Genomic DNA, 24815 nt, shown 5'->3' with positions numbered 1-24815 from the left:
AAAAAAGTAAAAAATATTGCTTTTCTTTTTCAAAATTGTCGCTTTTTAAATTTTTTTGTTTATAGCGCAAAAAATAAAAACCGCAGAGGTGATCTAATACCACCAAAAGAAAACTCTATTTGTGGGAAAAATAGGACGTAAATTTTGTTTGGGTGCAACGTCGCACGGCCGCGCAATTGTCGGTTAAAGCGACGCAGTGCCGTATCACAAAAAGTGCTCTGGTCAGGAAGGGGGTAAATCCTTCCGGGGCTGAAGTGGTTAAAGCTCGTTTGGCTGGGCTTCTCCTATGGATCACAGGAATGCAATTCGTTTTGCACTCCTGTGACCCGTTTTTCGCAGAGAGCGGACTGAAGTCTGCTCTCTGCTGGCGTCACAAGAATCAGTCCAGGTACCGCGTCATCCCGACAAAGTCTGGATCCGCCAGGTGCCTGCACTGATACCCGTCTCAGCCTCTCAGCGAGTCCCTGAGGGGCTGAGATAGCGGCTCCCCGCCCCTCCACAGCTCAGCGCTCCAGTCAGCGTCGGGGAACTGTGAGAACCGAGCCATCAGCGATGTTTGATCGCTCGGTTCTCAGTGCAGAGACGCCAGAGGAGAGATGCAGCCACAGACCGATGCTACATCCACCTAGGTAAGTATGAAACTAGAATAAAAAACAAAAAATAAAACATACTTCTCTTTTAATTTCCCTCTCCCCTTATCTTTCTCTTTGTGGATGTCATGATGTTTTGTATATACATCTGTTTTGCCCTCACTGACGGACACTAATTGATTCAATTAATTCATTTGTTTCTTTTTCATTGCACATGTTTATATAATATTGTATTAATTTGTGTGCTAAGCTTAGTAACATACACTTGAATCCACCCTCCAACTGTTAATGCTGCTTTTTCTCTTGTTGACTATTGGCCATTAATTAAAGGGGTTGTAAACCCTCTGTTTTTTTTTACCTTAATGCATCCTATGCATTAAGGTGAAAAAACACCTGACAGCCACCGGCCCCCCAGCCCCCTGAGCCCCTTTATCTCCTCGGCGGGGACTGTTCCCCTCTCCACGGGGTCCCGGCTCTTGATTGGATAGATTGATAGCAGCGCAGCCATTGGCTCCTGCTGCTGTCAATCAAATCCAAAGAGGCGGGGGCAGGGCTGAGTCCGGCATTCGTGTCTGTGGACGCAAATGCTGGACTCGGGAGCGGGCCCGCAAGGTAACCCCCTCAGGAGAGCGCTTCTCCTAGGGGGTAGCCGATGCGGGGAGGAGCCGCGAGAGCTGCTGGGGGACCCCATAGGAGTATGTTCGGGGCCACTCTGTGCAAAACGAGCTGCTGAGCGGAGGTAAGTATATGTTATTTTAAAAAAATAAAAAACAATCCTTTACAATCACTTTAAGGCAATTGACGGGTGGAGTGTATGGCACTTAGTGATGCTATTTATTTTCAAAAGTTCTGTGTTTTAAGTAGTTATGACTAAGGCCATGTAGGCTGAAACGTGTCAACTTGTTTTATCTGCGTTTGTACACTACTGTTTTTCAATAAACATGAAGATTCTTAAGAGCAACAACTTGCTGTGCGGATCATCTTAATGGATTGCTGTTTACAGACAAACGACTGTGGATCAAGCACCCGTGAGCTTTGCTGTTATTCCTGTGTATGGGTAGTAGCACTATATCCTTTTCTTGTGTGTAGTCCAGCTGCAGTACCTGGCTACCTGGTTGAAAATTCACTTTTAGGTCAATTGAATCTATTTTCTGGCGTTTGTGTAATTTTTTTACATTGTGTTGGCAATCCACTGATTTATTTTACTCTTTGTCTAGAGCTGTGCTTCTACCTATACTTTGATTTTTCTTTCGCATATGTTCAGACCAAGAGAACTTCAGTGCCCTGGCTCTACACTGAGAAATGTATTTTATTTGCGGTCTCCAGAAGATGCCACAGCAGTCAGCAAAGAAGCTACAGGCAAAAATGTGGTGATTATGGGCAGCTCTTTCATAGGTAGGTTTGTAAATCTGTACACATAAGGCATGTGAAAAGATTAGATGTTTCCAATATATGTTTTGAACCTCAACTGTACTTTTTGTGAGGGCCCAAAAGAAGACAGTTGTTTCATGTATTCTTATATATATTTTTTTTTAATCTTGACAGTACAGTACCAAGGCTAATATAAATATAGCCAAATTATTACAAGCAAGGTCAGGTAAAATATTCTACTCAATGGGCACTAATGGGACAGACGATGTAGTTGGTAAGGAGTGTTCTGATCAGTGTAATTAGAGTTGCCAGCTCATCCCTTTAAACCCGAACACATATTAATTACACAGGTTCTGTGGGTGATTAAGGTGGTAATTAAACTCGGTGCCTTATCTGCATTAAATTAGCCTCAGAACCTGTATAATTCATATGTGTTCAGGTTTAAAGGGCAACAAATGTTGGATGTGAGCTTGTTGGCTGAAAGTCCGACCGTGTGTAAGCTCCATCGAACATTTGTTGTCGGACTTTCTGCCAACAAATGTTGGCTAGCAGGTTCTCAAATTTTCCACCAACAAAACTTTGTTGTCGGAATTTCTGATCGTGTGTACACAAATCAGACGCACAAAAGTTCACACATGCTTGGAATTAAGCAGAAGGAGACACACTGGTTATTGAACTTCCTCTTTCTCGGCTCGTTGTACGTCACCACATTCCCACGTTCGTAATTGTTGGCCAACATTTGTGTGACCGTGTGTATGCAAGACAAGTTTGAGCTGACATCCTTCAAACAAAAATCCACGGTTTTGTTGGCAGAAAGTCCGATCGTGTGTACGGGGCATTAGTGTAATGACAAAATAAGGGTGGATTTTTCTGCTGGTTCATGCAAGTGTGCAGTGCACATGACAAATTGTTTTTCTTTTCTGTGGAGTTTTGTGCACTTTTTGCCTTTAATAATCACTTTGATGTTTTGTACATTGTTTATACTGAGGCTGATTTACTAAAGGAAAATATTCATACAATAAAAAGTCTGACTATCCACTTCAATTATTCAATCATGTGCAGATGAAATAAATAAAACAGAAATTTGCTTTTCGTATGATTATATAAGTACAGTGAACATTCACACAATTTATTGTGTGTAAAGGTTCCACTTCTTTTAGTAAATTGGCCTGGGATTCTTGAGTCAGTTGCATCAGTTACTATTTTAAACGTGATTAAAGCTAAAGCTTCTACAAAAACCTAAAAAGAAATACGGAGGCTGATATTTTTGACCTTGTCCTCAAAATGTTAGTTGCTGATGCAGGCATTGGCACCAGTACTTTGAGACATTGACCCAGAAAACTAGAATATACCACCACACCTAATACCGTAGTGCTATATTTTAATGCTACATATTTAGAAGAGTGCCAGCTTGTCATTTCTTACTCCACAGGTTAATATACAGTGTGTGTGTATATTGTATTACAGAGGATCATTTAGTACTGCATAGGTACATGTCTACATCTTAATTGTACAGTACAAGACATAGGCTGCGTTATAGGCTGCTACCTTCAGGTGATTAAGATGCCTATAAACACATTTACATTTATCCACTTCATCAGCGGTTTCTACACTTTGCAGTAGGAGACAATTATCTCCAGTTTGTTGCACCTGACATTTGCCCTATCCTCTACTCTTAAGAGTATTTACAAAGGTCATTGCACCTCTTCTTGGCCTTCCTAGAAATTCAGGACATCCTCTTCTGAGAGACTCGTTTGGGTGATCAACTTCCAAAATCTACTCTCCAACCTTCCCTTAATCTGAATGACTTCAGCCTCTTTCTTGACAGTCCAAGTAAAAGTCTTCCTTCCAAGAGAAGAAACTTCTCTCTGCTTTAAAGTGCATCATCAGGAGATGGATAAAACAACTCATCAACAAAGTTTACACTGTAAAGGACAAATCTCCCCCCCCCCCCCTGCTTTTATGTGCTCATTCCACCAGGTTACTGAGTGTTTCCTGGCCGTTCCAACATGAAGCCTCTCTTACTCAGCATTTCTAAGGGCAACACCTGGTCCACTGTTCATTCCTTTTTTTAAAAGGTCTACGAGGTGGGCGTCCAATCTTCTACAGATGCAGCCTTATGCCACGTATACACGACCAGACTTTCTGTCAGAGTAGACTCTGATGGTCTTTCTAACGGAGTTCCGCTGAAACGGACTTGCCTACACACGATCACAATAGAAAATCCAAAAGTGTGGCGCTATAAGCTCCGTAATTATGTGATGAATAAATATATCAAAATGATAAGAAAATCCTAAAAATTAAGTGACTTCAAAGCAAACATTTCAGTGTAAACCAAAAAATGCCATGTGAACCGATGTAACAATAACTAGTGAACAAAGTAATAACACTTATATACATTCACCAATTCAAATGATAAGTGAAAAAAACATCAAAGATGGTATTAAATAAAAAGTCCATATCACAATAGGTGAAATAATAATAAAAAAGCAAAAAGTCTGTGATAACAGTGTATAGGCGATGATAAACAAGTGTCTCCTGAACATGCAGAGGGATTGTTTAGACCCAGCAACCTGGTAGATAAATGGACCGTAGGGAGACCAGAAGTGCACGGAAGATTGAAATCAGTGCCAGGACCATCACCAGAAATCATGGAGGCTTACCAGAAATAGTGGCCTGAAATGGCATATGCCATACAGGTCAAAAGGGCTTGATGACCAACAGGTCTGGGTGTTTTATCTGGTCAGATGTCATCACCACACAGAAAGGGGGAAGTAATCAGCACGGCTTCCTCATCAATGGATATACCACCATAAGCCAAGCGAATGATTCGTGTTGCAAGTGAGGGGTAAAAACACTCACATAGCGTGATAACGTTTAAACTTGGATTTATTTAAAATTTAAAAATAAAAAACAAACTCACATTATCAGAAGATAGGAATAGCATGTAAATCGTGTAGCGGCAGTCGTGAGGGGTCCACCCGACATGTTTCAACTAAACAGTCATCATCTGGGGTGTGGAACCCCCTCACCCCACCGCTCTATATATAGATAAATGATGACCCCCATTGGAAGTGTCCAGAACCGGAAGTGCTTCAGATGACCTTTATTTCCGGTTAAAGGAGGCATATAATACAAATACGCTTATAATTCCCTATACTCTGAAAGGAACTATGTATATGTATGTATATGTTTCAGAGTATAGGGAATTATAAGCGTATTTGTATTATATGCCCCCTTTAACCGGAAATAAAGGTCATCTGAAGCACTTCCGGTTCCGGACACTTCCAATGGGGGTCATCATTTATCTATATATAGAGCGGTGGGGTGAGGGGGTTCCACACCCCAGATGATGACTGTTTAGTTGAAACATGTCGGGTGGACCCCTCACGACTGCCGCTACATGATTTACATGCTATTCCTATCTTCTGATAATGTGAGTTTGTTTTTTATTCTTATATTTTAAATAAATCCAAGTTTAAACGTTATCACGCTATGTGAGTGTTTTTACCCCTCACATGCAACACGAATCATTCGCTTGGCTTATGGTGGTGTATCCATTGATGAGGAAGCCGTGCTGATTACTTCCCCCTTTCTGTGTGGTGATGACATCTGACCAGATAAAACACCCAGACCTGTTGGTCATCAAGCCCTTTTGACCTGTATGGCATATGCCATTTCAGGCCACTATTTCTGGTAAGCCTCCATGATTTCTGGTGATGGTCCTGGCACTGATTTCAATCTTCCGTGCACTTCTGGTCTCCCTACGGTCCATTTATCTGCCAGGTTGCCGGGTCTAAACAATCCCTCTGCATGTTCAGGAGACACTTGTTTATCATCGCCTATGCACTGTTATCACAGACTTTTTGCTTTTTTATTATTATTTCACCTATTGTGATATGAACTTTTTATTTAATACCATCTTTGATGTTTTTTTCACTTATCATTTGAATTGGTGAATGTATATAAGTGTTATTACTTTGTTCACTAGTTATTGTTACATCGATTCACGTGGCATTTTTTGGTTTACACTGAAATGTTTGCTTTGATGTCACTTAATTTTTAGGATTTTCTTATCATTTTGATATATTTATTCATCACATAATTACGGAGCTTATAGCGCCACACTTTTGAATTTTCTATTGTTATTTTGATCCTGAGTCTACGGGTGTGTTGGCTGCTGTTTTAGTTTACTTTCAGCGCAGCGCTGTACTTAACCTTTGTATACAGTTTTTTTTCCTACACACGATCACACCAAAGTCAATTCGTTTAGAACGCGATGACTTACGACGGGACTAGAAAAAGGTAGTTCAATAGCTGCCCTTGTGTCGTTTTTGGTCCGTCGGAATAGCATACAGACGAACGGTTTTCCCGGTAGGAATTGAGTCCATCGGAAAGATTTGAAACATGTTCTATTTCTAGGTCGGTCAGAATTTTCGAAAGAAAAAGTCCGATGAAGCCCACACGCGATCGGAATGTCCGACGGAATGATTCCGTCTGACCTTTTCTGTCGGAAAGTCCGGTTGTGTACGCGGCATTAGGCAGCAAGGTACTTGCAGCAGCATTCTGAAGTTGGACCTGTTGACCTGACCTGTTGACCCGACCTGTTGACCCTAGTTGTAGGGCACAGTTTTTTGCCTAGTTGTCTATTCTTCTTTAATGCTTGGAGATGTCCTAGGATCTCTAAATAAGCCGCCTGTGTTCTGCACTGTACAATTAAAATATATGCCAACGCAGAATTTCATATTCTGATATGTACCTGCTGTACCATGTACTTGTACGAAAAAAGTATCCTGTTCTCTTTGTATTGCTTCCTTTTGTGTGAAATAACTGTAGTTCCTGCCAGTCCCTATGCTTTCCTGACCACACTGGGCAGCAAAGGACAGGGTTATCAGTTCTTTAGCTGTGCTGAGAACCTGGCCTGCTCTCCAAGGATCAGACTGGTGCTGACAACAGTGATTACAATGTCCAGTCACCTGAAGATACCAGGCTAACCCATGGTCAAATTTTTTTTTCACAAAGACAATGCTGTGCAACATATTTTATTGTTCTTCATGACACCAGTCAATTGCTACAGCACAATCGTCATCAAAGTTGACTCATCATCATCAAAGATGGTAGGATATGTGGTTGAAATACACCGACCCAGATTATACAGAGATCAGAAAAAGAGTAAATTCTGAGTTCCTAATCTTCATATTTTTGTCCAGACCAGTGACATACAGCTCTGAAAATACCAGTTTTTTGGCTGTCATTCTTGTTCAATAGTGGACCAGAATGTCAGCCAAGGAACTGGCTGTCCTTAAATGCGTCCAGTAGAATCTGATCTCCTGATCTACATACTTGTTTCAGGCTAATACCTTAAAGTAATGAAGCCATCTGATCAGCATTACAGACAGGCAGCTAATATGTTCAGAAGGATTGGTCAATAATGGCAGCCTGTGTTTCTGTCAGCACAGGTTACCTTAAAAATTATTTTTGTACATGGGTGCCTAACTCGTGTCTGGCTGTTGCCCATAATCCCATCTGTTTCTGGCTGTAATCGAGAAAGCCAACATGGGCCTCTCACCTTCTGCTTTTAGTGTATACTGAACCCTGTAAGCAGCAAGCCAGAATACCTAGGGTTTGATATAACTGTAAAATGCAGGCCTTTGCATATGGAATCCTATATAGCTTTATCTTGCTTATTTCCTGATACTCTAATTTGCAGCTGTGCAGGTAGCTAGTAGGAAATGACACTACCCTGATGGGTTCTATGCAGTGGAAACTGTTGTTTCAGATCGTAGATTTTATTCAAATAAAACAATGACATTCTAGCATATGTTTTAAAAATAAAGGGAATGTGTCTTTCAGAAAGAGGGCATGAACATATGCAGCAGTCTACTAGTAGCCTAAATAATCTGTTACAGCCAAATCTGTCTGTGCCAGGAAAAAAAATATAATGCTAGTTTAATTGAGAGTATAGCCATTTGAATAATCATCTACAACGTAAGTTGTATGTGATCCAGCACTTCCTCTCTCTTCTCTTTCCTAGGCATGGAAGTTGCAGCTTTTCTTTTGGACAAAGCTAACTCTGTGTCTGTGATAGGAAAATCTAGTGTGCCCTTTCAGGCTGTGCTGGGAGATCAGATTGGAACACTGGCAATGAAGGTAAGTGCAAATGTTTCTTTATCATAGTGCAGAAATTCCCAACTAGCTTTTGAGTCACTTGAGGTTTTAGCCCCCGTTCACACCGGTGCGACTTGACAAGTTGCACTCTATTTGTGTCTATGGAACCGTTCAAATCGGTGTGACTCCGATTTGCACCAGTTTGAAAAAGGTTCCTGCACTACTTTTGGTGATTTTTATCTGCGAAATACATTGACACCTGTGCGTGAAATCGCGTGAATGTCGGCAAGCTGTAAACGAAGAAGCACTGTCCAACGGCTTTGGAATTTCTCTGAAGTAGCACAATTTCAAAGCCGCGTTCAGTGTGAACGGGGGCTTAATCTAGCTCTGATGTCAATGATGAGAGCCTTTGTTCATTTTTTTTTCTTTTTTTATTGCATCTGTTTGAATGCTTGCTGCTTTAACATTTTTTTGCTTGAAACAAGCTGAGCTTCGGTTATATTTTTCATAATAAGCACGCATGTAGGTAATGTGTAAGACTTCCAGCTATTTATTACTCTCAAAGAAATCAAATTGTACTTTGCAACAATGCATTTCTTCCAAAAAGATCATCTTTTGTTTAAGCAGCATCCAAGGTTAGTATCTATTCCTGGGACTAAAATGCTGGTCCGAGAATTATGTACAGTTCCAGGCTGTGTGTATACATGTTGTCACACCGCTTTGCCCCCTGCTGCTACTTCTTACCTGGTAAACTGGTAGAAAGTTCAAGTGGTTCTAAAGGCAGAAGGCCCCCTGCTGTGGGGGCACTTGGCAGGAGGGAGGAGCCAGGAGCTCCAACGAGGGATCCGAGAAGAAGAGGATCTGGGCTGCTCTGTACAAAACCATTGCACAGAGCAGGTAAGAATAACATGTTTGACTTCAATAGACTTCAATATCACTTTAAGCTGGGTACACATGGATCAAAAATCGTCCAGTTCAACAGGGCCTGGCTGAATTCCGATCGGTGTGGAGCTCTCCCAGTTTGACAGAAGCTGATCATTAGATTGGCGTCTGTCTAATGACCTTGCTGGAAAACCTCCTTTGATCAGCAGTTTTCCGCTAATCAGCTGCAGCACTGATCAGTGCATTCTGACAGTGGAGAAGTCCCGCTAACAGAATACAATAGCACAGCAGGGGGATTCCTGCATCCGCCTTTCTTGTGTGGATGCAGGTATCTGTTTTTTGTTTTTATATTTAATAGATATATTTTATGATAAAAAACAAACTGTGTGTACCCAGCTTTAGTTTTACAAATGCATCCCACTGTGTGTAATAGATTGTGATAAAATTCTCCTAGAATGTTCTGCTTAGTCCTTGGATTGCCTAGGCAGAAGCCCAGAGATTGCTCCCAAAATAGAGAGGTTTTATTTCAGTTGTTTTATATGGGTTCATTAAAGACAGCACAGCTTTCAGCCTTGACGTTTTTATTTGCTTGGATGAAATTTTTATTGATCCATCTGATAAGGGATGAATCTTCACTACTGTGTGTAAGTTTAACTTTCAATTTGAGCTGTTGAGTTTGAGCTGTTGAGGTCTGTAAGCTTTTTTTCAATGGAGCAGATAATGGAGGCATTTAAATTACATTGTTGCTGTAAATTGTGACATATCAGGAATTAATTAGAGACTTGTAAAGTTACTGATAGGTCTGCTTCAAATGTTGAAATAAAAATGTTATGTATCATCTAATGGTAGAACTCTATAGAATTCTAAATATAAACCAAACAAAAATTTCAGCTGGGAGAGCTGCTGATGCGCAAATGAACTGATCTCTACATCAGAAATCCACAATTTATCTGTACATCTGCTCCTTGAGGATAAGTCAAATTTTTGCATATACAGGGGATTTAAAAAAAGTTTACACACCCTTAAAATGTCAGGTTTCTGCGATGTAAAAAAATGAGACAAAGATAAATCATTTCAGAGCTTTTTCCACCTTTTAATGTGACATATAAACTGTAAAGCTCAATTGAAAAACAAACTGAAATCTTTTTTTTGGGGGTGGGGGAGTAAAAATAAAAAAACTAAAAGAATGTGGTTGCATAAGTGTGCACACCCTCATAACTGGGAATGTAGCTGTGTTCAGAATTAAGCAATCACATTCAAACTTATGTTAAATAGGACTCAGTACACACCTGCCATCATTTAAAGAGCCTCTGATTAACCCCAAATAAAATCCAGCTGTTCTAGTAGGTCTTTCCTGACATTTTTTTAGTCGCATCCTACAGCAAAAGCCATGGTCCACAGAGAGCTTCCAAAGCATCAAGGGATCTCATTGTTAAAAGGTATCAGGAGAAGGATGCAAAAGAATTTCCAAGGCATTAGATACAGAGGTGAAACTAGACATTTTTTCTCCCGGGGCAAAGACTCAGTTCAACCCCCAGCGGCAACACTGGAAAAGAAGGGGTGAGCCGAAAAGCAAGCCTTTATTAAGGCCTGCTTTTGTGCGCTCTTGTTCCTTCCCAGTGATGCCTCTCCTAATCCACGTAGGAAAGGTGAGGCTTGAAACTTTTGGAATATTATAGGATTGTATAAGACCTGGGACACCTTTTAGTGCCCCAAAGAGAGTAGTAATGCAGCAAGCGTAGTGCGCTGCGGTGAACAGTGGATGTGGCCAAATTGCGTGGAATTGACATAAAGGAGCATGGTTACTTAACCACTTCAGCCCTGGAAGAATTTATCCCCTTCCTGGCCAGAGCACTTTTTGCGATTCGGCACTGCGTCGCGCGACGCGGTCACGGTCGTGCGACGTGACTCCCAAACAAAATTGACGTCCTTTTTTTCCCCCACAAATAGAGCTTTCTTTCAGTGGTATTTGATCACCTCTGCAGTTTTTATTTTTTCCGCTATAAACAAACAAATAGCGACAATTTAGAAAAAAACACGATATTTTTTACTTTTTGCTATAGTAAATATCCCCCAAAAATATTTAAAAAAACATTTTTTTTTTCCTCAGTTTAGGCCGATATGTATTCATCTACATATTTTTGGTAAAAAAAATCGCAATAAGCGTTTATTGATTGGTTTGCACAAAAGTTATAGCGTCTACAAAATAGGGGATAGTTTTATGGCATTTTTATTGATAATTTTTTTTTTTTACTAGTAATGGCGGCGATCAGTGATTTTTATTGTGACTGCGACATTATGGACAATTTTGACACATTTTTGGGACCATTGGCATTAATACAGTGATCAATGCTAAAAAATTGCATTGATTACTGTAAAAATGTCACTGGCAGTGAAGGGGTTAACCACTAGGTGGCGCTGTAGGGGTTACGTGTGTCCTAGGGAGTGTTTCTAACTGGGGGGGGCTGTTTGTTACACTACACTGATCGCCGCTCCTGATCACAGGGAGCAGAGATCAGTGACAGTGTCACTAGGCAGAACGGGGAGATGCTTGTTTACATTATCATCTCCCCGTTCTTCCTAACTGTGAGACGATCGCGGGGATCCCCGCGGACATCGGGGCCGCGGGACCCGTGATCATGGTCACGGAGCTCCCGGCGGGCAGGCGCATCGCCTCTTAAAGGGCAACATACAGGTACTTTAATCTGCCTGTACGTGCCCTTCTGCCGCAGTATATCTGCATGAGGCGGTCAGGAAGCAGATAAAGCAAAAACATTCTTGTACCCATAAAATATAATACAACTTAAATTATGCTTAGATTAATAAAACAAATGTCATTGTAAAAATATGAACTTGGCCTACCTTTTAAAAGTGGACAGCAGGCCCTGCTGCAGGGCCGGGGCATGGATTTTTCTACACAGGTGAAAGTGCACTTTGCATTATAGTATGCTCCACAAATATTATAGTTGCTCCACAAATATTACAGTTGCTCCACCACAAATATTACAGTATACTCCACAAATATTACAGTATACTCCACAAATATTAGTTTATCCACCACAAATATTACCATTGCTCCATCACTAATACAGTATACTCCACTGCAAATAATACAGTATACTCTACCACAAATATTACAGTATACTCCACCACAAATATTAGTTTTTGGCCAGCTTCTGCTGACTAGGCGGCAGTGGGAAATGCTGCCTGTCATTCACTATAGGAGGTGACAGCAGACTCACCGAGAGCAGAGAGAAGCTGAGGAGATCTCTGGTATGGTCCAGGGGGAGGAGGAAGCCATGATGCCCCTCTCAGATTCCCCCCTGCCCCCCCCCCCTAATTTCAGCCCTGATTAGATATACCATGGAACACAGTGAAGACAGTCATCAAGTGGAGAAAATATGACACAACAGTGACATTACCAAGAACTGGACGTCCCTCCAAAATTGATGAAAAGACGAGAAGAAAACTGGTCAGGGAGGCTGGCAAGAGGCCTACAGCAACATTTAAAGGAGCTGCAGGAATATCTGGCAAGTACTGGCTGTGTGGTACATGTGACAACAATCTCCTGTATTCTTTATATGTCTGGGCTATGGGGTAGAGTGTCAAGATGGAAGCCTTTTCTTATGAAGAAAAACATTCAAGCCCGGCTAAATTTTGCAAAAACACGTCTGAAGTCTCCCAAAAGCATGTGGGAAGATGTGTTCTGGTCTGTTGAAACCAAAGTTGAACTTTTTGGCCGTAATCCCAAAAGATATGTTTGGCGCAAAAACTACACTGCACATCACCAAAAGAACACCATACCCACAGTGAAGCATGGTCTTGGCAGCATCATGCTTTGGGGCTGTTTTTCTTCAGCTGGAACAGGGGCCTTAGTCAAGGTAGAGGGAATTATGAACAGTTCCAAATACCAGTCAATATTGGCAGAAAACCTTCAGGCTTCTTCTAGAAGGCTGAACATGAGCTTTCAGCATGACTGTGACCCAAAGCTTACATCCAAATCAACAAAGAAATGGCTTCACCAGAAGAAGATTAAAGTTTTGGAATGGCCCAGCCAGAGCCCAGAGCTGAATCCGATTTAAAAGAGAAAAGAAAAGAGCTGTGCACATGAGATGCCCCCGCAATCTGACCAATTTTGAGTGGTTTTGCAAAGAGTGGTTAAATATTGTCAAGTCAAGATGTGACATGCTGATAGACTTATACCCAAAAAGACTGAGTGCTGTAATAAAATCAAAAGGTGCTTCAACAAAGTATTAGTTTAAGGGTGTGCACACTTATGCATCCACATTATTTTTTATTGTTTTTATTTTTACCTCCCTCCACCTAAAAGATTTCAGTTTGTTGTTCAACTGAGTTGTACAGTTTATAGGACACATTAAAGGTGGAAAAAGTTCTGAAATGATTTATCTTTGTCTCAGGTTTCTGTGATGTAAAAAAATAACATTTTAACAGGGATGTGTAGACTTTTTATATCCACTGTATCCTGTATTTTACTTGTTCCTGCAGCATATTGAAATAATTTGATTGCAAAGGGTACCTGTTCTGCTTACAAGTTTTAATCACCCACATTTACAACAAAAGTCAAGACCTGAATATAAATGTAGCTACTTATAATGGTTGCGTTTAATTACTGTTTCAACATGTTAGTTTTATTGCAGCTTTCCCCTAATTATGAAGTTTTTCACTTTATGCACAGTTTCTATTTCTCAAGTTTTTGGCAGATTTATTGTACCTTAGAGGAAAACTTTACTGGCAAGCATATGGAGATTGCCATTATTGACCCCCTTTTGAAAATGATGGTTGCTGTTTCCTGGAAAAAAAAACATGAACATTAAAATGTTTTTAGATTTATTCAGATTCACACTGGTTTCACAGTGAATCAGAAAATTTGAAGCCATTGGATCAACATGACAGAAAGAAAATGAACACTGGCTGTTCAGAAAGAGAACTTTGAAACCTCCATACTTGCTCAGTACAAGTGTTTTTAAAATTCTTAAAGTGCATGTAAAGGCTGTGTGCAGCATCCCCCCCAGCCCTCCCTAATATGTACCGGAGGCCCATCTCCATCCAGCGATGTGCATAAGAGAGACCATGGGGTCTAGCCATCCTCATTGGCTGAGACACAGCAGCGGGAGCCATTGGCCTTGTTGACCCCTCTCCAAACACAGCGATTTTGTTTGTGATCGTAAAGCTCTATTTTGATCTCATCACTCTAAATTACAGTGTGCAAAAAGTTGTGAGGGGTGTCAAAGGAGTTGTAAAGGCAGAAGGTTTTTTTTTTTTATCTTAATGCATTCTATACATTAAGATAAAAAATCTTTTGTGTGTAGCAGCACACCCCTAAGTACCTACTTGAGCCCCTTCTCTCTCAAGCGTTTTCCACGATCCCCTCAGCCATCCAGGACACTCCTCCTGATTGGCTAAGACAGAGCAGCAGCGCCATTGGCTCTTGCGGCAGTCAATCAAAGTCGGTCAGCCAATCAGGGGAGAGAGGGGACGGAGCCAGGTCGGGGCTCCATGTCTGAATGGACACACTGAGCTGTGACTCGGCTTGGGTGCTCCCTGTAGCAAGCTGCTGGCTGAGGGGCACTCAAAGGGAGGGAGGGGCTAGGAGCAGCGAAGAGGGACTCGAGAAGAGGAGGATCCAGGCTGCTCTGTGCAAATCCAACTGCACAGAGGAGGTAAATATGTTTGTTATTTAACCACTTCAGCCCCGGAAGAATTTGCTGCTCAATGACCAGGCCATTTTTTGCGATTCGGCACTGCGTCGCTTTAACTGACAATTGCGCGGTCGTGCGACGTTGTACCCAAACAAAATTGATGTCCTTTTTTTTTTTTTTTGGGTGGTATTTTATCATCTCTGCAGTTTTTATTTTTTGCGCTATAAACAAAAAAAGAGTGTCAATTTAAAAAAAACACAATATTTTGTATTTTTTACTGTAATGAACAGCCTCACTTTTTATAAAAAAAAACGATTTTTTTCCTCAGTTTAGGCCAATATGTATTCTTCTACATATTTTTGGTAATAAAAATCACAAAAAGCGTATATTGATTGGTTTGCGCAAAAGTTATAGCGTCTACAAAATAGGGGATAGATTTATGGCATTCTTATTATTATTTTTTTTTACTAGTAATGGCGGTGATCTGCGATTTTTATCGAGACTGCGACATTATGATAGATCGGACACTTTTGACACATTTTTGGGTCGATTGACAATTATACAGCGATCAGTGCTATAAAAATGAACTTACTGTATAAATATCACTGGCAGGGAAGGGGTTAACACTAAGGGGTGATCAAGGGGTTAACTGTGTTCCCTAGGTGTGTGTTCTAACTGTGGGGGATTGGAGTGACTATAGGAGCTGAGAGATCGTGGTTCCCAGCTCGTAGGAACTCACGATCTCTGTCTCCTCTCCTCACAGAACTGGGATGTGTGTGTTTACACACACATGTCCCTGTTCTGTCTCTCGTGCCCGCAATCGCTTTTGGCCGGCCGACCGCCGGTCACGAGCATCAGCACCCCCGCTGTGCAGCGGGCGCGCGCCTGCTATTCTGCTTAACGGGACCGACATATAGCTACGATGGTTTGCGGGATCGTGCCGACCTGCCGCAGTATAATGATTGTGGCTGGTCGGCAAGCGTTTAAAAAAAAAAAGGTGTTTAAGGTGTTGTCCGGCATATTGTAACCGGGTTTCTTTCTGGCAACTCAACCATACAGCTAATTTTTATTCAAGTATCTTTGTATTGTGCTCCTTGAAACAACCACACTCTTTTTCCAGAGCAATCCTGTATTTCTCCTGAGGTTACCTGTGGGTTTTTCTTTGTATCCTGAACAATTCTTCTGGCAGCTGCAATCTTTCTTGGTCTACCTGACCTTGGCTTAGTATCAAGGGATCTCCCAAATTTTCCACTTCTTAATAAGTGATTGAACAGTACTGACTGGCATTTTCAAGGCTTTGGATCTCTTTTCATACCCTTTTCAATCTTTATCTTTAAAGACCCTGTTACACAAGTCTTTTGACTGTTCTTTTCTGCTCCCCATGGCTCAGTATCTAGCCTGCTCAGTGCATCCACGTGAGAGCTAAATTACTCATTGACTATTTATACACCGACACTAATTATAATTTAAAAAGCCACAAATGTGAATAATTAACCTTTTAATTGCCATTTGAACGTGTGTGTGTGTGTGTGTGTCACCTTGTGTGTCTGAACCAAGGCCAAACATTCCAGGGTACGTAAACTTTTGATCAGGACCATTTGGGTGATTTCTGTTATGATTTTAAAAGAAGCCAAACAACTATGTGATAATAAATAGCTTCATATGATCACTATCCTTAACCACTTCAATACCAGGCACTTAGACACCTTCCTGCCCAGACCAATTTTCAGCTTTCAGCGCTGTCGCAATTTGAATGACGATTGCGCGGTCATGCTACACTGTACCCAAACAAATTTTTTATCATTTTGTTCCCACAAATAGAGCTTTCTTTTGGTGGTATTTGATCACCTCTGCGGTTTTTATTTTTTGCGCAACAAATAAAAAAAGACCGAAAATTTTGAAAAAAAACAAGTTTTTCTTTGTTTCTGTTAAAACTTTTTTGTAAATAAGTACGTTTTCTTCTTCAATGACGGGCACTGATATGGCTGCACTGACGGGCACTGATACGGCGGCACTGATGGGCACCGATGAGGTGGCACCAATGAGGTGGCACTGATGAGGTGGCACTGACGGGCACTGATGATGGTCACTGATAGGCGGCACTGATGGGCACTGATAGGCGGCACTGATAGGTGGCACTGGTATGCGGCACTGATGGGCACTCATAGGTGGCACAGATGGGCACTTATAGGCGGCACTGATGGGCACTCATAGGTGGCATTGATGGGCACTCATAGGTGGCATTGATGGTTACTTATGGGTGGCACTGATAGTTGGCACAGATGGGCATAGATGGGCACTGATAGATGGGCACTGATGGGCACGGATGGGCACTGACAGGTGGCATGAATGGACACTGATGGGTGGCACTGATGGCACTGCTTGTTTGCAGTGATGCCCCTAAGGGTGGCATTGCTGGGCATCACTGCAACATAATGGTGCCAATCAGTGCCCATTTGTGGGCACTGATTGGCACAGATTGGGCACATGTGGATGGCCATGGGGTACATACCTGGCTATCCACATGTTGCCCCTTCCCTGGTGGTCCTAGTGGCGATCCCTGGTGGTCCAGTGTGGTGATCTGTGGGGGGGCTGCGTCGATCGGTCAGACGCGAGTGAGGAAGAGCCGATCAACGGCTCTTCCTATTGACAGCGTGATCAGCCGTGATTGGACACGGCTGATCACGTGGTAAAGAGCCTTCGCCGGAGGCTCTTTACCAAGATCGGTGTAGCGGTGTGTCAAACTGACACACCGCTCCACCGATCGCCGCGATGCGCGCCCCCGGGGGCGCGCTGCGGCATGTTATCCTGCTGGACATCATATGACGTCCAGTCAGGATAACAGAACCACTTCCCGGACGTCAATCCGCTATAGGGCGGGCGGGAAGTGGTTAAATAAAAGACTTTTTTGGCATGATTAATCATATTTTCATCAATGCCAAAATGTCACGTTTTCTGCCAGGGTATGCAAACTTTTGAGCACAACTGTATATACTGAAGTTGGCCTAAGGCATCTGAGAACATGGTTGTTTATAGGTTAAAGTGATTGTAAAGGCTTTGTTATTAAAAAAAAAAAAAAATGTTATACTTACCTCCTCTGTGCAGTTGGTTTTGCACAGAGCAGCCTGGATCCTCCTCTTCTGGGGCCCCTCTTCACTGCTCCTAGCCCCTCCCACCTTTTGAGTGCCCCTCAGCCAGCAGCTTGCTACAGGGGCACCCAAGCCGAGTCAAAGCTCTGTGTATCCATTCAGATACGGAGACTTGACCTGGCCCCGCCCCCTCTCTCCCCTGATTGGCTGACTGTCTCAGCCAATTAGGATGAGTGTCCCGGATGGCTGAGGGGATCGTGGACATTGCTGGAGAGAGAAGGGGCTCAGGTAGGTAATTATGGAGTTGCCGGGGGGCTGCTACACACAGGTTTTTCATCTTAATGCATAGAATGCATTAAGATAAAGGAGTTGTAAAGGCAGAAGGTTTTTTAAGTGGAAAATAGAAAGTAGGGGTGTGGTTGTGCATCAGTGTGTACATTTAGCCCAAAGGCTACCTAGGTGATAAGTTCTAACATAATTGTCCAAGCTGTATTACTGAAGATTCTAGTAATGTTTCAACACATTTGAAGCGGGCAGGGGAAGGAGCAGGAGGGTCGGGAAGTAAGAGAAATGATGCCAGACAAAATTATGAGGTCATAAAGGCCTCCTTATAACTCTACATGCATGCAGTTCTTTTAAAGTTGCTCATTTATGGAAGTATCAACTTGAGTTGACAGCCTTTGCCCACCTCTCATGACTCCCTTGGCTTTCTATTGGTCTGTTATGGTGTCAGTTTAGTAGTTCAAAATGCGATTTACACACAAACAATTGAATAGGTGAGAGCGGTGACTTACATACATAAATACATACATTGCCTTGAAAAAGTATTCATACCTTCTTGAAATTTTCCAAATTTTGTCATGTTACAACCAAAAACGTAAATGTATTTTATTGGGATTTTATGTGATAGACCAACACAAAGTGGCACATAATTGTGGAGTGGAAGGAAAATGATGAATGGTTTCGTAATTTTTTTACAAATAAATATGTGAAAAGTGTGGTGTGCATTTGTATTCAGCCCCCTTTACTCTGATACCCCTAACTAAAATCTAGTGGAACCAATTGCCTTTAGAAGTCACCTAAGTGTGTAATTTAATCTCAGTATAAATACTGCTGTTCTGTGAAGCCCTCAGAGGTTTGTTAGAGAACCTTAGTGAACAAACAGCATCATGAAGGCCAAGGAACACACCAGACAGGTCAGAGATAAAGTTGTGGAGAAGTTTTAAAGTAGGGTTAGGTTATAAAAAAAAATCTCAAGCTTTGAACATTTCACGGAGCACTGTTCAGTCCATCATCCGAAAATGGAAAGCGTATGGCACTGCTGCAGACCTAACAAGACATGGCCGTCCACCTAAACTGACAGGCAGGGCAAGGAGAGCATTAATCAGAGAAGCAGCCAGGAGTGCCCATGGTACCTCTGGAGGAGCTGCAGAGATCCACAGCTCAGATGGGAGAATCTGTCCACAGAACAACTATTAGTCGTGCACTCCACAAATCTGGTCTTTATGGAAGAGTGGCAAGAAGAAAGCCATTGTTGAATGAAAGCCAAAAGAAGTCCCATTTGCAGTTTGCCTGAAGCCGGGGACACAGCAAACATGTCGAAGAAGGTGCTCTGGTCAGATGAGACCAAAATTTAACTTTTTGGCCTAAAAGGAAAAGGCTATGTGTGACTGAAAACTAACACTGCACATCACCCTGAACACACAATCCCCACCGTGAAACATGGTGGTGGCAACATCATGTTGTGGGGATTTTCTTCAGCAGGGACAGGAAAGCTGGTCAGAGTTGATGGAAAGATGGATGGAGCCAAATGCAGGGCAATCTTAGGAGAAAACCTGTTATGCCCTGTACACACGATAGGATTTTCCGACAACAAATGTTGGATGTGAGCTTGTTGTCGGAAAGTCCGACCATGTGTATGCTCCATAGAACGTTTGTTGTTGGAATTTCGGCCAACAAATGTGTTGTCAGAAATTCCGAGCTTGTGTACACAATTCCGACGCACAAAAGTCCACACATGCTCGGAATCAAGCAGAAAAGTTGCACTGGCTATTGAACTTCATTTTTCTCAGCTCATCGTACGTGTTGTACGTCGCCGCATTCTTGACGTTCGGAATTTCCAACAACATTTGTGTGACCGTGTGTATGCAAGACAAGTTTGAGCCAACATCCTTCAGAAAAAAATCCACAGTTTTGTTGTCAGAAAATCCTATTGTGTGTACAGGGCATTTGAGTCTGCAAAAGACTTGAGACTAGGGCAGAGGTTCACCTCACAGCGGGACAACGACCCTAAACATACAGCCAGAGCTACAGTAGAATGGTTTAAATCAAAGCATATTCATGTGTTAGAATGGCCCAGTCAAAGTCCAGACCTGAATCCAGTTGAGAATCTGTTGCAAGACTTGAAAATTGCTGTTTAAATGCTCTCCATTCAATCTGACAGAGCTTGGGCTATTTTGCAAAGAAGAATGGGCAAAAATGTCACTATCTAGATGTGCAAAGCTGGTAGAGACATACCCAAAAAGTCTTGCAGCTGTAATTGCAGCGAAAGTTGGTTCTACCAAGTATTGACTCAGGGGGCTGAATACAAATGCACGCCATACTTTTCACATATTTATTTGTAAAAAATGAGGAAACCATTTATCATTTTCCTTTCACTTCACAATTATGTGCCACTTTGTGTTGGTCTAGCACATAAAATCCCAATAAAATACATTTACGTTTTTGGTTGTAACATGACAAAATGTGGAAAATTCAATCCAATGGCAACACCCAATGTGCTCCAAACGGCCAGTGTAAGCAATGAATCCTTTGTAACACCCAAATGAGAGATAAAAACGCCAATATAATGTACAACCTTTTCCAGCAGGATTTATTAAAAGGTAATGCACTTACAGGTATGCAGGTAAAAGACAGCAATTGCCGGACATAAAAACTTCTATAAACAGATCCTCTGGTGATGACAGAAAATGACACCCTTGCCCGACCGGTTTTGTCACTATAAGGACTACTTCCGGGGCATAGGCATCCTTCCCCATCATCGCTATTTGTATTATCCATACAAAACCAAGCCTCGTTACCATCCTCTGCCTTGCATGGTTCATCCCACATAGCCCAGTCTCGTTCTGGTCACAGGAGCCCTGTGCGGTTCAGCACATAAAGCCAAGCCTCGATCTGATCTCATACAACAACCAGACACGAGACCACGTCCCGCTCCATTCTAGTTACATATCCATATTCGAGATTCAACCCGGGAGGACATGAGGTCATGTGATCTAACACACAGGAAATGACGGAATAGCAGCTCCAATTTAGCAAAATCAGCCACATCCTGCGGTGAAAAGGGGAATTGTCACCAACAACAAAGACAAAGGATGGAATCGGATTTGCATACAGCACTAGTTAAATAGATGAATAAGATAAATTCAGCATATAATATGTTAAGTATATTAAACATTAAATGGGCAGAAATAAAAAGAAAAAACCTTTGTAATAAAAAAATAATGGATAAACCATAATAAACTACGTTTAACCACTTGCCGACCGGTTCACGCCGATATACGTCGGCATGGGTGCGCAAAACAACGTACTCTTATGTCATCAGCAGGTAGCGTGCACGCCGGCAGTGCCACGGGAGTGTGCCCGCGGCTCCTGCGGACTCTATGTCCCGCTATCGTGACAGTGAAGCAGAACAGGGGGAGATGTAAACAAGGCATTTCCCTGTTCTTCCTAGCAACATGAGGGGGATCTACTGCTCCCAGTGATCGGGAGCAGTGATCTCTGTCATGTTCTAGTGAGCCCATTCCCCCTACAGTTAGAACACACCCAGGGAACACAGTTAACCCCTAATCGCTCCCCTAGTGTTTAACCCCTTCCCTGCCAGTGACATTTACACAGTAATCGGTGCATTTTTATAGCACTGATCGCTGTATAAATGCCAATGGTCCCAAAATAGTGCAAAAGTGTCCGATCTGTCCGCCGCTATGTTGCAGTCATGTTAAAAAGATGCCATAAATCTATCCCCTATTTTGTAGAAGTTATAACTTTTGTGCAAACCAATCAATATACGGTTATTGCAATTTTTTAAATTTTTTTTTTTTTTTTTTTCTTTACCAAAAATATGTAAAAGAATACATATCGGACTAAACTGAGGAAGAAAATTGTGCTTTTAATATATTTTTTGGGGATATTTATTATAGCAAAAAGTAAAAAATATTGCTTTTTTTTTTTTCAAAATGTTCGCTCTTTTTTTGTTTATAGCGCAAAAAATAAAAACCGCAGAGATGATCAAATACCACCAAAAGAAAGCTCTATTTGTAGGAAAAAAGGATGTCAATTTTGCACGACCGCGCAATTGTCAGTTAAAGCGACGCAATGCCACATCGCAAAAAAGGGCTTGGTCAGGAAGGAGGTAAATCCTCCCGGGGCTGAAGTGGTTAAGAATTATCCAGAAAACAATTTACATCCCAATCCATATTTAATCCATGTGGGATGTAACTTTTAAGAAGAAAAATCCATTTAGTTTAAATTTTTAGACAGTTCTCTCACTTTGAGGCTACCCCTCCAATGTGATGTGAAGCTGTCTATACCATGAAGAGTGTTCCAGCTGGATCCCTACCATGAACTAAATCATAGTGTCTGGATACACTATGATTTTTATATCCTTTCCGGATGTTGGCTATGTGTTCATTGAGTCTTTTATGTTCAGTGCCCGGGTGGTACTGCCCGCATGTGATAAGAGATTTGACCATATATTTCTTAGAGGTAACTTTAGAAGAAAATTCTATTTTCCTATTTTTACTTTTGGTTAAGACAACAAACCTGGCAGTGTCCACACCTAAAGTATCCAATGAGACTATGAAAGAGGTAGTGAAATCTGGGGTGGGGGGATCCAAAATGTTGTGTGCTATTTTGTCTTAAGGACGGGGCACCTCTATACATAGCTTGGGGTTTTGGAGGTAAAACTGGGCCCAAAACTTGGTAGTTTTGAAGAATATGCCAATGTTTATATAAGATACATCTGGTTAAATGCTGAGTAGAAAAGGAGGTTATTAAAGAGAAATTAGTTGAATATCCACTTTCACCCTTGGGTTCATTGGTCCTGTCTATAAACAATGAGTCTCTATCAATGTTTCTAACTTACCTTAATCCAAAGAAACAGGGTCATAATCCTTTTCTAAGAATCTTAGTGTCAAAATTCCTGCCTGATGTTTAAAATCCTTAAGGCCCCTTTCACACTGGGGTGGTGGGGGCGTCGGCGGTACAACAGCGCTATTTTTAGCGCTGCTGTATCGTCGTTCTTGCAGCGGTATTCGGCCACTAGCGGTGCGGTTTTAACCCCCGCTGGCGGCCGAAAAAGGGTTAAAATCCCTCGTACAGCGCGGCTATAGCCGCGGCATTGCCGCGGTATAGCCGCGCTGTCCCATTGATTTCAATGGGCAGGAGCGGTAAAGGAGCGGTGAATACACCACTCCTTCACCGCTCCAAAAAAGCGGTTTGCAGGACTTTTTTCACCGTCCTGCCTGTGCACCACTTCAGTGTGAAAGCCCTCGGGCTTTCACACTGAACAAACAGCGGAGGCTGTTTAGGGGCGGTTTGCAGGCGGTATTTTTAGCGCAATACCGCCTGCAAACCGCCCCAGTGTGAAAGGGGTCTTTGGGAAGTACAGTTGCATTTGATACAAAGGTATTGTCCCTTAGGAACTCCTCGAGCCACAGCCTGGATTAAATGTGGATTGGGATGTAAATTTTCTGAATAATTCTTAAATGTAGTTTATTATGGTTTATCTATTATTTTTCATTACTTTTTATTGCAAACTTTTAAAAACATTTTTGCCCATTTCATGTTTAATATATTTAACATATTATATGCCAAATTTATCTTATTCATCTATTTAACTAGTGCTGTACGCAAGTCCGATTCCATCCTTTGTCTTTGTTGGTGACAATTCCCTTTTTCACCGCAGGATATGGCTGCTTTTGCAAAATTAGTGCTGCGATTCTGTTTCCTGTGTATTATATCACATGACCTCATCTCCTCCTGGGTTGAATCTCGAATGGGTATATGTAACTAGAATGGGGAGGGACGTTGTCTCTTGTCTGGTTGTTGTATGAGATCAGATCGAGGCTTTGCTTTTGTGCTGAATCGCCCAGGGCTCCTGCGACCAGAACGAGGCTGGGCTATGTGGGATGAACCACGCAAGGCAGAGGATGGTAACTAGGCTTGGCTTTATATGGATAATATAAATAGCGATGACGGGGAAGGATGCCTATGCCCTGGAAGAAGTCCTCATAGTGACGAAACCGGTCGGGCAAGCAAGTGCTTTCTTTTACCTGCATACCTGTAAGTGCATTACCTTTTAATAAATCCTGCTGGAAAAGGTTTTACACTATATTGGCGTTTTTATCTCTCATTTGGGTGTTACCATTGGATTGAGAGGATTTGTTGCTCACACTGGCCTTTTGGAGCTTTATTTCTTGTCTACCTTATGTGGATCCCTTAAAGGAGTATCCTAGACACAAAAGCCCTTGTTGACCCCCTGTAATAGGGGGTCAACTCTCTCTGGCAAGAGCACCTTTATCATTGGTGGTGGTTTGTGCACAAGGTGAAGACACAACAGTCAAGAATTTGTTCACACTTATGTCACGTTGGTGACTCTTGGACTCACTTTGATGTTTTTTTCATATTTTTTTTTTCTTAGCACAACACATTTATTTATTTATACTGCAACATCTATCTTTTTCCATTCTTCAAGAACGACTTCGTTTAGAGCCTGGATGCTGGATGGAGAGTGATGCTCAACTTGTCTCTTCAGAACTTCCCATAGATTTTCGAGTGGGTTCAGATCAGGAGACCTACTTGGCCACTGAATCACTTTCACCCTGTTCTTCAGAAATGCAACAGTGGCCCTGTGTGTTTTGGATCATTGTCATGTTGGAAAAGTGCACAATGACTAAGGGCACGGAGTGATGGTAGCATCTTCTTTTTCAATATAGAGCAGTACATCTGTGAATTCATGATGCCATCAATGAAATGTAGCTCCCCGACACCAGCAGCACTCATGCAGCCCCACAGAAGGACACTGCCACCGCCATGTTTCACTGTAGGCACCATGC

At 42.0% G+C, this 24815-nt stretch overlaps 1 protein-coding gene across 3 annotated transcripts in view; it reads left to right on the top strand.

Annotated features, from left to right (window-relative positions):
- LOC141128963 (apoptosis-inducing factor 3-like) overlaps positions 1-24815 on the top strand; it is a 241227-nt gene that overhangs the window by 114351 nt on the left and 102061 nt on the right. For all 3 annotated transcript variants that reach the window (XM_073616628.1, XM_073616627.1, XM_073616629.1), the window contains exons 10-11: positions 1855-1985; positions 7996-8111. In XM_073616628.1, the coding sequence (XP_073472729.1) occupies positions 1855-1985; positions 7996-8111 (247 nt within the window). The remainder of the gene's footprint in view (positions 1-1854; positions 1986-7995; positions 8112-24815) is intronic.

This window comes from Aquarana catesbeiana, linkage group LG02 (genome assembly GCF_042186555.1).
Source record: "Aquarana catesbeiana isolate 2022-GZ linkage group LG02, ASM4218655v1, whole genome shotgun sequence".
In the NCBI taxonomy this organism is placed as follows: domain Eukaryota; kingdom Metazoa; phylum Chordata; class Amphibia; order Anura; family Ranidae; genus Aquarana; species Aquarana catesbeiana.
Note: the sequence above shows the minus strand (reverse complement) of the source record. Positions and strands in the feature narration are given on the sequence as shown.